This window comes from Orycteropus afer, unplaced genomic scaffold (assembly GCF_000298275.1).
Source record: "Orycteropus afer afer isolate SDZICR_OR568_19922 unplaced genomic scaffold, OryAfe1.0 scaffold00208, whole genome shotgun sequence".
Lineage (NCBI taxonomy): Eukaryota > Metazoa > Chordata > Mammalia > Tubulidentata > Orycteropodidae > Orycteropus > Orycteropus afer.
Genome location: NW_006921795.1, coordinates 5,110,617 through 5,124,546, shown reverse-complemented (window position 1 = coordinate 5,124,546; position 13,930 = coordinate 5,110,617). Strand labels below are relative to the sequence as shown.

General features: G+C 40.6%; 1 protein-coding gene across 1 annotated transcript in view; it reads right to left on the bottom strand.

Annotated features, from left to right (window-relative positions):
- Positions 1–4,990: 4,990 nt before the first annotated feature.
- The window catches only part of DZANK1 (double zinc ribbon and ankyrin repeat domains 1), a 262,593-nt gene continuing 253,653 nt past the window's right edge, over positions 4,991–13,930 (bottom strand). Inside the window, exons 18-19 of the mRNA XM_007948222.1 lie at positions 5,546–5,620; positions 4,991–5,156 (exon numbers count right to left, since the gene is read on the bottom strand). Coding sequence (XP_007946413.1) covers positions 4,991–5,156; positions 5,546–5,620 — 241 coding nt within the window. The remainder of the gene's footprint in view (positions 5,157–5,545; positions 5,621–13,930) is intronic.

Genomic DNA, 13,930 nt, shown 5'->3' with positions numbered 1-13,930 from the left:
AGGATTGCCCAACGTTCCTTCTGAGGAGTGGCTGGTGGGTTTGAACCACCAGCCTTCTGGTTAGCAGTCAAGTGCCTTAGGCACTATGCTACCAGAGCTCCTAATTTATGTAATGTAAGTAAATAAAATATTTTCATATGTTATTAATAGAATAGGGACAAAGTGAAAAGGAAATTTCAATCAGTTAATTTAGGTAAATAATGTCATGCATTAACATCTTTTCCCAAGAAAGCTCACAAAAAGGTACGGGAAGGCAGGCTTCATGGGTGGAGGGGGAGCATATCTGGGAGGTGGGGAGTATGGGAAAATGTGGAGGAGACTTGGCATCAGGCAAGGGGTTGTGGAAAATGGATAGGAAAAGCAAATGAGGGGAAGAAGTTGAAAAAGAGAATGAGGGAAGGAAAAGGAGAGGGAAGAGGTGAGAGAAAGAACTGTTTTTCACTGGCAATTCAATTAAGAAACTGATAGGTTTCAGAAGCATTCCCAAGGAATATTAAAATATTTTGCCTTTGCATTAGCCAGAGCAGATGCTGATATACTTAGGGAATTAAACATATTTATTCAGATGCTGGGGAGCTCTGGTAGCATAGTGGCTAAGGCACTTGATTGCTAACCAGAAGGCTGACAGTTCAAACCCACCAGCCACTCCTCGGAAGGACGATGGGGCAATCTACTGCCGTAGTGATACTGCCTTGGAAACCCAAGGAGGGGTCGCTATGAGTCGGGTCTGACTTGACAGCACATAACAACAACAACAACAACAACATTCAGATGCTGAGTATGGATATCAGGCTAAATATATATCCAGGTTGAATTCTCAGTACTCAGTTCACCACAGTTGTGGATCTTCTTCTACAGCAAGGGCAGCAGAAGGAAGGAACAGCCCCAGGCCACTCCTCTCTTTGATCTGAATGCTGCTCTTCTGACTGTGTCTCTGCTCCCTCAGGCTTCCTCTTCTTTTTGTGGGACAAAACCCCCTGGAGTTTAGAGCACCTGTGTGCACATCAAGAAGGTGAACACACTTTGTTTTCTGTTCACTGAGAGATCCAAGGTTTGTGTGGCCCTTTGGCCCTTCTTTGGGTCTAAGTGAAAGAGGAGACAGCACACAAAAAAATGGGTGTTTTACCTCACCTGATGCTCCTACAAGGCCACATACCCTGAGAAAGCCACAAAGGAGCTATGTTTGAAGTTACTTAAAAAACTTGACTGTGGATCAGAATCCATGAAGACTTCTTCATGTTTTAATTGGCCAGGGTGAGAGTGCAAGGAACTCTCTTTACATTTTATTTGGTCAGGGAAAAGCAGAAACCTGGCTTAGAGGTGGTCAGAGACAAAGTGGCAAGGAAGGAAGTGATGTGAACTCTTGAGATCTTCCCTTTGAAAAGATGTTTTAGGGGCAACTGGATGAAATGACCCTGTGAATTTTTCCAACAAGAGACCTTTCTCAGAATGGGCATGCTGGCCACAGCCCTGAGCTGAGACCTGCCACAGGCTCAAGGGAGGCACTTTTCCTAGATTGTACATATGGCAAAGCCACCCCCATAAAGATGTAGGCTTCAGGCTGCACATCTATGCGCCTAGGACTCAGCAGCATAGGACTCGGAATGCAATGACCACCACCCAGGTATACCTCCACACGTGGTAGGGAATTCTAGGACCATGTAGCCACTCACCACATGCAGCAATTGAATACTTAAAATATGTTGTTGTTGTTGTTGTTATGTGCCGTCAAGTTGGCCCCGACTCATAGCGACCCCTCCTTGGGTTTCCGAGGCAGTATCATTACGGAAGTAGGATTGCCCAATCTTCCATATAGTGAGTCTAAATGAAGATGTGCTCTTAAAGTGTAAAATACACACCAGATTTCAAAGAATTAATATTAAAAAAGTATAAAATATCTGAACTATCACATTACTAACTTTTCTATTGAAGGAAACAATCAATGAGACAGGTTGGGACAATAGTTGCAACAATGGACTCAAACATACCAACGATCATGAAGATGGGGCAGGACCAGGTAACATTTTGTTTTGTTGTATATGGATCACCATGAATCAGAGGCAACTCAGTGGAAACTAATAACAACAATTTGTATGTTGATCACATGTCAAAATGATAATATTTTGGATATAATGGAATAAATAAAGTTAAAAAATAATTTCACCTGTTGCTTTGTACTTTTTGAATATGACTGCTAGAAAACTTAAAATTACATGTGTGGTTTGCATTTCTGTTGGACAGTGTTCCTCTAAGTTCAAAATACCCTGATTCTAGAGGATACAGATAACTCCTCCCAATCAATAAGAAAAACATACAGAACCCAATTGGCCAGTGAACACTTGGAAGCTTGCTCATCTCAATGGTAAGGAGAGAATGGCAAACTCTAGGTGACTGGAGCCCTCTGGGGACATGGGGCAAAGCTACAAAGCAGGGATCGTCCCTCTAAGAAGAATAGCCAGACCTCAGGAAGGGTAAGCAGGGAGTCCAGATCCAGGAAGGACATGATGGCCTGAGCCACCGAATACTAGGCAGTTACTGATTGTTGCCCCTGCCCAGGCTGAGAGTCACTGAAAATGGCTAAGCAGGTCCTTAAGCCCTGAGCACCAATCACAGGTCCTGAGCTGAGCTTGTGGGTGAGGGCTCAAAGGTCAAGATCTCTGCTGCCCTCTTAGCATGCAGGTGCTGGCTCACCTGTAGTTGTGGGCTAACCTGTGAGTACACAGAGCCACAGCTTCTCCAACTCCCCCTGATCTCCTTCTGCAGCTTCTCTACATTCAGGGTCAGGAAATGACCCTGGCAGATACAGAAGTGCATGCCCATATCCTCCTTGGAAGAAGGACTAGAGGCCTTGCTCTCAGGAATGTGGTCAGCACAGTTTCCAGCCACTACCAACTTCAACGTCTGCCTGGGGCTGCCTTACCTGAGGTCTGACCCTGTGTTCTTGCATCTTAGATATTACAGTACCATCATGTTCAGTATCATTTTAAATGAGGTATGATCTGAAGGAGTAAAATTCAAGAGCAGTAATTTGCACAGGCTATGGGCTTTACAGAAATGAAAGAATCCTGATGTGAGGTATAAAGGGGCCCACAATTTGGATTCCTGTCTGGCAATCAGGCACTAGGAGGAGCTGTTGGGTACAGATGGCAGAGCACACCAGCAAGTATGGAAAACCCAGAAACACTGAAGATATGGTTCTTGCACTCAGGTTATGAAAGTTACCCTCAAGTGCCCTGAGAGCATTGTTTGGGAACTCATGGGTCCACAGGGCCTTCTCTGCTCCCTGAGGTCTGAAGGAAATTGTCTTGAACTCTGGATACTTGACTGGACCCACAATTCAGAGCCTGTGGTATGATGGAATTGCTTCACCCCACCTTCCAAATCTCATGCCATTTCTCTTGCTGCAAACCATAAATGGAAACACACAGGAAAAAGAATTCTGAAAACGTTCATTCCAGCTAAGCTAAATTGGCACACCGCAGACAACCATAGACACTAAATCAGATGATCCCTCTCTACTGGTGTCTCTGGTAAAAAATGCAATGGCCCCCCTTCCTACATAGTAAGATATGGGCTTCCTTCCCAATTCAGGGAGGGAAATACCAGAGTCTGCCATTGGCTTAACTTCGACTGGCTTTGCCCCTGTACTCTCCACTGATGGGCACCCCATCTGGGGCAATGAAGGGCAGGTAATAATAGTAATAACTGCCACAACAAAGCCCATTATTTATCGTGCTGAAGCCCAGAGCGTTAGGTGCTTACATCCGTTAAAGGAAACATTTTAGTGATGCCACAACTACAATGTTACCACTCGAACAATGAAATAAAAATCTGCAAAGGCAGTAAGTCAAAATTACCTATTCCTGGCAAAAGCTGATATGGTAACCAAAGAACAAACCATAACAAATAGGAATACCAATGAATTCAATATAAGAAAAAAGGAGGGGGTGAAAAAAAAAAGCTTTATTTTTGTGTACTAATTTATAACCTTCAATAGCCTTATATGCATGTGAAAGCTGGACAACGAATAAGGAAGACCCCAGAAAAATTGATGTATTTGAATTGTGGTGTTAGCAAATAACATTGAATGTAACATGGACTGTCAGAAGAACCAGCAAATCTGTCTTGGAGAAAGAATAGTGGAATGATCCTTAGAAGCAAGAATGGCTGAACTTAATTTCTCATACTTTGGTCATGTTGTCAGAAGGGACCAATCCCTAGAGAAGGATATCATGCTTGGTAAAGTAGAGGGGTCAGTAAAAAAGAAAAAGCTCTTCAACAAGTTGGATTGACCCAGTGGCTGCAACAATGGGCTCAATCATGACAATGATAGTGAAGATGGTGCGGGACCAAGCAGTGTTTAGTTTTGTTGTGCACAGGGTCACTAAGAGTTAGGACCAACCCAATGGCACCTAGCGACAATTCAGAGCCACCTATAAGATCTATTAAGCAAAAGGAACAAGATGGAGAAGTGTTGGTTTGCTACTATCTTTGGTAAAAGAGGGGAAAGAATGGGTATATTTTGGGTATATTCTATATGTATAGATATGCTTATATATTCCATACTCCCTCTAGAAAGGCACAAATGACACTGGTATCACTGGTGGCCTTTGAGGAGGGGAAGTAGGTCACTATGGGGCAGGAATGAGAGGGAGACTTTCCACTGTATAATAGTTTATATATTTTAGCTTTGATATACAATTATTGTCTACTGAAAAATAAATTGAAACTTAAAAAGAATATTCTTTAAAAACTAACAATACATCATTAAAAAAAAAAACAACATATATTGAGCTCATCACAATCCAAGATATACTGGGAAATGTCTATTTGGTATGAGGCGGTTTATATTGTCATATTATTAAAGAAAAAAAATCACATTAGTTCCTCTCAACCTCAATTCCCAACCTCAAATACACACTTCAGAAAGGAACAAAGGAAAGCTAGAGCTGGATGGTTTCTCAGAGAAAGCCTTGTGGTGGCCCTCAGGCTAAAAGTCATCTAGGCTGAGGCTCCTTGGTCGAGTAAGTTGGTCCAGGGGTCCTTGGCCATGCTTAGCAGCAAAGAGCGAGGTAATGAGATCATCCCCAATTTCCAGAGCCAAGTCATATGCTGTCTGGCCTTTCACGTTCTTCTTTTGGATGCTTGCGTTGCATCTGTGAAGGAAATGGCTATAAGCTGAAAAACTAGAGAACTTAAACCTAAGAGCCTGACTCTTGCCTGCCACAGAGGCCAGTCTGGGCACCTCTCAAGCCCATCTCCCAAACCAGTCCCCAGCAGGCCACCATGACATCAGCTTTCAGGGGTATTTTCACTCTGACATCTTTTGAGGGCTCTGTGATTTCAAAATAATCAATCAACAATCCTTCCCTTTGCATCAGAGTCTATAATTGAGTGTGTTTATCAAGAGCAACATTGTCATTGTGCTTTTAAAAGCCTTTAGTGTCCCATGACCTATGGTAGAATGGTAGCCTACATCACAGGGACTGGTCAGTAAGGCTCACTGTGGCCCTCAAATGTGTTCCCCAAACAGCATGGAACATACCCCAGTAAAGCAGCAATGCACTTCCTTCCTTCCAGGCCAAGCAGAGTTGCTTCATGAAGAGCTGTATTTCTGAGCCTGTTTAGGGGAGAGAAAAATCATTCTTGGCAAATCCTTGGTTAGCATCCCCAGAAAATTGGAGAGGGAGCACGGAATCAAAAGAGCTTTGGTTTCACCTATTGATCTACCTAACCAACCTTGGAAAAATCTCTTCAGTCTCCCTTCTCTGCCCCTTTCCTTAAAGAAATACAGTGATGGTGGTTAAACTTTGAGGCTAGATAGCAAGTAAAAAAAAATCTATAAACACATTAATTTTTTAATGTGAGAAACCATACAAGGATCTGATCTATAGTTGATTAATAAATGCTATAAAGACTATTTTAGTAAATTTCCTAGAATATGTGATATAACATTTTGGACCCAATCTCAACTTTGACTTGGATTTCTCTTGAGCATTGTCTACATGATAATAACTTTCAGGGGCTAAAAAAGCTTTTATTCTTGTATAGGGAAAATGACCTTGGTTTGAGTGAGTTTGATTTGTATGATGTAAAAATAAACTTCAATCTCAGAACCCAGAGGGCATACATATTGATGTATATGAGGTCATCTCTCCACCTTACATGGCCAAGTTGGAGCTAGTGAGTGAGGAGTGGATGGCTGAAATGGAGGGTGGGGTGATATCTGCATACGAGAACTCTTCGATGGCATCTAATTCCGAGGTGGCAGAAGTAATGGAAGGTGAGATTCATAACTGGAAATGAGATGAGCAATAGAATTTCTGCATTTTCCATATCCCAGCCCCTTCCACTGATACCACTATCACCCCTACCCTCATACCTGCAGATATACCTGTAGCCATAAATTTACCATAAGGGAGGAAATGTATGGTGGCCTCTTCTCTGAAGAAGATAAATAGACCCTCTTGTGAGAACCAAGTCAGCAATTCCCATATCCAGAAGGAAACCTTCCACTTTCTGGCACCCAAGAGTACCAGCCTGGGACAGCTCTATCTACCTGCAATGGCCCACAGTGGGTAAGTTCCAATCAGGCACACAGTTCCATCTCATTGTCAAATATGGATGGATGGATGAACAACAAAGGATTATATACATTTTAGAAAAACCTCCACCATCAAAGCAAAAAGTGAAGATACACAAACATAAATTTTATACAAAACAAAAACCTAATTGGTTTTTTCAGAATGATTCAAGGAAATATTGCATGTACAATATTTCCTTGAGGTTACGAATAAGAAACAATCAGAACAAAAGGTAGCTCTTGGAAAGCTGATATGATTGTTGAAATAAAAATTAAATAGATGGGATGGACAAACAGTTGAGGAAATCTCTTAAAACAGAAAATGAGAGATGGAAAATATGAAAAAAGAAAAAGACAGACATGGGAGATCAATTCAGGAGGTCTACCATTCAACTAATAGGAGTTCCAGAAAGACAGAATAGAAAAACTGAAGGGAACAAAATGCCAAAAGGATAAAAGATGAAAATTTCCTTAAGCTGAAGACTTTTCAGACTGAAAGGGCCAACTATATGAATGAAAACACCATGTTGAAAAACACCCTTATGAGACTTTAGAGCATAAACACTTCCAGAAAGAACAAACAAATAAAAAGTCACAAAGAAACAAGCATTTAGCAGAGAATTCTCATCAGCTATGTTATGACTAGCCATATGTCAGTCTGTCTGTCATACTATGGTGTTTGTGTGCTGCTGTGATGCTACAAGCGATATAACAAGTATTTCAAATACTGGCAGGGTCACCCACCGTGGACAGGTTTCAGTAGCGTTTTTAGACTAAGACAGACAAGAAAGAAAGGCATGGTGATCTACTTCTGAAAATCAGCCAGTTTAGATGTCCATCAACTGAGGAATGGATAACCAAACTATGGTACATACACACATTGGAATACTATGCAACACTAAAGAATAATGTAGAATCTGCAAAACACCACATAACGTGGATGAACTTGGAGGACATTATGCTGAGTGAAATAAGTCAATTACAAAAGGACAAATATTGTATTAGTCCGTTATTGTAAAAGTCAAGGAAATGTTTATCTATGGAAGGAAATTTTCTTTGTGGGTTATCGGGGGTTGGGGGGGAACACTGTTAGATAGAGATAAGTATTGATCTGGGTGAAGAGAAGGGCAATGTACCAAATGTGAGTGACCAATATAGTGGCATTGAGGAAGAGAAAGACATAGAGAGGTACGTGGGAGGTACAGACAACAAAGATGAACCCTTTTGCACATATAGTACGGCGTTGTCAGTGAAGGCAAACATGGGTATACAGGTGGACAGATGGGTGGACAGGCTGAACTATTAGGTATGTCTATGAAGCGGGGAGTGTACCCAAGAACATGTATAGGGTTGGCAGACAATGGTCCTATAAGTTTATGTGTATGATCTGAATTCCCAGGTGTATAGTAGAGCTGACAAGGAACAAGGTTGTGGTCACTGCTTGGTCACAGCCAGCTACCCAGAGGGACTGAGTAGTTGAACCTATGTGCTAGGGGCCATAGTTGCAGAGGACATCAAGCTCAATTGGCATAACATACTACACAAAACATTGTTCCACCTCCTACTTTGGTGAGTAGCAACTGGGATCTTAAAAGCTTGCAAGCTGCCATCTAGATGTAACGATGGGTCTCTCCTCATCCAGAACAAAGAAGAATGAAGAAAACCAAAATTCATGGAAACAATTACCCCTAGAGACTGGTACACCATCCGATCTGCAGCCTATATACTACTATGAGACCAGAAGAACAAGTAGATGGTGCCCGGCTACTACTGTCAACCACTTGGAAGGCGATCTATGTAGGAGATCCTTGATAGAGAGGGAGAACAATGTGGAACAAAACTCAAAATCATTTGGAGAAAAAAAAAGGGGGGGACCAGGTTTGCTGGTCCGATAGAGCCTGGTGGAACCACTGAGACTATGGTCCCTAGCTGCCCTTCAGGTCTGAAATTGAACCCATGCCTGTGGCTTCCAGCCAAACAAAAGATAGACATATGAGTTGAACATTTATCTGAGGTAGACACACTCCTTGGAGAGAATAATCATGGGAGAAAGAAGGGCTGTTTATACACAGGGAGACAGCTCAGGGGGCAGGAGTGCATGGGGGGATGGACACAGGGAAGAGGTAACTATCAGGAGGAAGTAGGAGGGGAGATGTTGCCTTGTGGAAAACTGTGGTCAATGTCACGAGACAAAGTATATGTGAACTGCTGTATGGAAAGTGGATTTGCTCTGTAAATTTTCACCCAAATCACAATAAAAAAAAGGAAATCAGCCAATGAAACCCTATGGATTTAGTCTCACTTGCTTTGGACATGTCATCAGGAGAGATCAATGAATAGAGGAGAAGGACACTGTATTTGGAGAAGTAGAAGGCATGAGAATTGCTCAGTGAGATGAATTGGCAAAATAGCTGCAACAATGAATTCAAATGTGTTCATGATTATGAGGATGATGCAAGACTGTGCAACATTTCACTCTCTTGTACAAAAAGTCACCAGGAGTCAGAGTTGACTCAATGGTTAACAACACTGTTGTTGCTGTTACGTGCCATGGAGTGGAACCTGACTCATAGTGACCCCTCCTTGGGTTGCCGAGGCAGTATCATTACGGAAGTAGATTGCCCAACCTTCCTTCTGAGGAGTGGTTAACAACATAATGGATGCTAAAAATCAATAGAAGACTTTCTAAGACTTGAGGGGAAATTATTTTGAACACAGAAATTTTTGTTAACATATTAATATAAAGACTAAAGAATGTCATTTTTAGACATCCAAGTTTATTTCTACTCACTCTTTCTGAAGAAGTTATGTGAAGCTACACTCTAGCATGACAAGGGTCAATGCCAAGGAAAAAGAAAATATAAACAACAAACACAGATAGATCCCAATGAGGGACAGGAGGAAACCATGATGACCACTGTGCACTGCAGCAGGCCTGGTAACCAGCAGGCCAAAACAAAATAGGAAGTGTATTCCAAGAAGAATGTCTGTAAGAAAAATAGCACTGAAAATGTAAGAAACCAGATGGGGTTAGAGATACGGGGATGCATGTCCTTTCTCCAACCACATAAAACAAAGGCAATCTGAAATTCCAGAAAAATAAAATACACAAAAACTGGACAAGTTATTCATAGTTCATGAAACAAAATGAAACATGACATGATTTTTAATAATTTACAAAGGGTAAAGGAATCCATTTGATATTTCTGCTAAGAAAATTCTACTTTGAATGGCTTATGGGTCATAATCTTAGACGCACAAACAATAAAATGTATTCACAGCATACCACTTAGTTCTGTAATAAACAATATTTATGTAGCTATTGTAATTAAATTGCTCTTTGTTGGTTTTTAACTTTTGGACAAAGAATGGAAGTCTCCATTATGTTAGCAAAAATGACTGTAAATGTGATTATCCTTGTATGCTAACAGAAGTTTTGAGGTAGTAGAGGTGAAGGTCGGGAGCATTAATATACGTGCAATCAAGATATACTGTTGAAAACTGATAGTCAAAAATAGGAATTTAAATATATTATTTATAGTTATAAAAGTAATGAATAAATTTTGGTAAACTGTGGTCAATGACATGAGACAAAGTATATGTGAACTGCTGTATGGAAAGTGAATTTGCTCTGTAAATCTTCACCCAAATAAAAATAAAAAAATTAAAAAAAAAAAAAAAGTAATAAATAAAGGAACCCAAAACAATAAGCATCAAAATGAAAATGTAGTGGGGTCAGTGAGCCAAATCATCACTGTTCATGTCTAAGGCTGCTAAATAGGGAATGATCACTTTAAGTGTATTATTAAGTAACAGAGACATAGGTGACTTCCAGAAGAACTTAAAAAAAAAAAAAAAAAGTAGTTGTCCCAGCGAACAAGAACTGGGGTGAAGAAGTGATGACACAGAAGGATTGTTTTTCATCTTCAGCTCTTCCATAGAATTTGAGCTTTTAAAAATTATGTGTAATATTTTACTTTGATAAAATTAAATTTTTAACTAAAAATTAAACCTTTCTTCCAGACTAATGATAAATAAGGCAATCTCACTCAGACTAAACCAAAATGAATGATGGTGTTGAACACACGTCCCCAACACTGCTCTATACCTAAAGCAAGTGTGTTTCTGTGAGTCTCTGGGTCCTCAGGAGGCCTTTCCAAATCACCCCCTCTACTATCTCACCTAGCTTTATTTTCTTTGTAGCACTTACTCTCTGAAATTATTTATTTATTTGTTTACTTGTTTATTGTCTGTCTTCTCCACTAAACTGTAAATTTCAAGAGGGAAGGGACTTTGTTTTCATCACTGCTGTATCCCCATCACCTAGCATGGTGACTGGCATCTATCAGGTGCTCAATAACCACTAGTAGATGGATACATCAATGAACTAAATGGACTAATGAAAGGATTGGGTGTTGCCAACAAGATTAAAACTCTAATGGGCAGTAATAATTTCAGGTAAACATACCCGTCAAACATTCTATCCAATGATGGAAGGGTAATCCTCTGCCTTAGTTGGGTTCCAAATTCTGGAATATGCAGTTGGGGAGATATCTTTCCATTTTCCAAGGTAAATGAGAAACTTAGTACTCTCACTGATTTTCGCTCCAGCAGAAACTTAAGCATTAAACCACCCATTCAAATATTTGAGATCTTATTGTTCACATAATTTCAGCTACTGAAATAATGTATTTGGTCAAAGATCCTGATACTAAGTTTATCTTAATGGTGTGATCAGATGGTTTTGTCTCATATTTCTCTAGAGGAAATGAATGAAAATGTCAAAACCATGTGCCTTGTAACAGATTTTCCATAAATCTCCAAAAATTTGCCCATTAGTTATACACAGTTTCCAAGAAACTAAGATTTGGGGATCAATTTTATTGTTGTTAATGGTAATAATAATATTTATTATTATTATTGTATCAACATAATTGACCTGCCAGCTACAGGAAAAAACAACCACTGTGTCCAGCACCACTTTTGTCTCCTTAACAAGGGCTATGTTGGCTTTTATCTGAAGAACTCAAAGTGTATTAAGAACATTTTCTAGATCTTTGCTACTCAAACCGTGGTCCCTGGAAATGCAGGATCACTGAAAAGTTGTTAGGAATGCAGAGTCTCAAGTACTACCCAATCAAAACCTGCATTTTACAAAGATCCTTTGGTCATTCATATGCACATTAAACTATGGGAAGCATAGTTCATGCTATGCTGATCTAGTTTATATTCTTAATTTGATGCATTAAAAGAATACATCATACTCTCTTTAATATGAAAAAAAAGATGTTTAGGAAGGCTGAGTGACATCTATTTACAGTAACAGGATTGAGATTTAAATGTACATCTTTCTCACTCCCCCTCCTCTGTCCCCCAGGCTTCTGTTATTTATTTATTCTTTTTAATTTTTATGATGATTTGGATTAAAGTTTATAGAGCAAATTCATTTACCATACAGCAGTTCACATACACTTTGTGTCATGATATTGACTGCAACTTCCCACAATGTAATAGCTCTCTTCCCCCTTCCTCTCCATAGTTACCTCTTCCCTGTGTCCTTCCCTCCCAGGTACTTCTGTCCCACCCCCCCGCCCCCGTCCCACCTGTCTCCCTGTGCATACACAGCCTTTCCATTCTCCCATGATTGATCTGTCCAAGGAGAATATCTACATAATCCAAATGTTCAGCTCATATGTCTGTCTTTTGCTTGGCTGGAAGCCACAGGAGTGGGTTCAATTCCAGACCTGAAGGGCAGCTAGGGGCAATAGTCTCAGGGGTTTCACCAGACTTTATCAATCCAGCAAACTTGTTTGTTTTTTTTTTTTAAATGATTTTGAGTTTTTGTACTACATTGTTCTCCCACTCTATCCAGGTTCTCCTATATAGATCATCCTCTAAGTAAGTAGTTGACAGTGGTAGCCAGGCACCATTTAGTTCTTCTGATCTGATAGTCATATAGACTGAGGATCACATGGTGTCCCAGTCCCCTGGACTAATTTTTTCCATTTGTCTTTGGTTTTCTTCATTTTTCTTTGCTCTGGATGAGGGGAGACCTATCTTTGCATCTAGATGGCTGCTTTACAAGCTTATTTTTATTTATTTGTTTATTTGTGATTTGGGTGAAAATTTACAGAACAAATTCACTTTCCATACAAGAGTTCACATACACTTTGTCTCATGACATTGACTACAATTTACCCCAATGAAACTGCTCCCTTCCCACTTCCTCCTGATAGTCGCCTCTTCCCTGTATCTGTCCCTCCATGCATTCCTGCCCCGTGAGCTGTTTCCCTGCGCACAAACAGCCCTTCTTTCTCCCATTATTGATTTCTCCAAGGAGTGTGTCTACCTCAGGTAAATGTTCAACTCATATGTCTATCTTTTGTTTGGCTGGAAGCCAGAGGTGTGGGTTCAATTCCAGACCTGAAGGGCAGCTAGTCTCAGGGGTTCCACCAGGCTCTCACAGACCAGCAAACCTGGTCCCCCCATTTTTTTTTCCAAGTGATTTTGAGTTTTGTTCCACATTGTTCTCCCTCTCTATCCAAGATCCCCTACATAGATCCCCCTCTGAATGGTTGACAGTGGTAACCAGGCACCATCTAGTTCTTCTGGTCTCATAGTCATATAGGCTGAGGATTGCAAGGTGTTATCAGTCACTAGGACTAATTGTTTCCATGAATTTTGGTTTTCTTCATTCTTCTTTGCTCTGGATGAGGAGAGACCCATCATTGCATCTAGATGGCTGCTTGCTAGCTTTTAAGATCCCAGTTGCTACTCGCCAAAGTAGGAGGTGGAACAATGTTTTGTGTAGTATGTTATGCCAATTGAGCTTGATGTTCCCTGCGACTATGGTCCCAAACTCACCATTCAACTACTTGGCCCCTCTGTGTAGCTGGCTGTGACCAAGAAGTGACTACAACCTTGTCCCTTGTCAACTCTATTATACACCTGGGAATTCTTACAGATCACACAAATACACTTACAGGACCATTGTCTGTCAACCCTATACATGGTCTTGGGTACACTCCTGGCTTCATAGACATATCTAATAGTTCAGCCTGTCCATCCACCTATCCACCCATATACCCATGTTTGCCTTCACTGACACTGCAGTACTGTATGTGCAAAAGGGTTCATCTTTGTTGTCTGTACTTCCCATGTACCTCTCTAAGTTTTCCTCTTCCTCAATGCCACCATGGTGATCACTCACATTTGGTACTTGCCCTTCTCTTCACCCAAATCAATACTTATTTCTACCTATCTAACTGTTCCCTACCCCCTCCTCCCACCCCTGGTAACCAACAAACAAAATTTCCTTGTATAAAAGATAAAACTTTCCTTGACTTT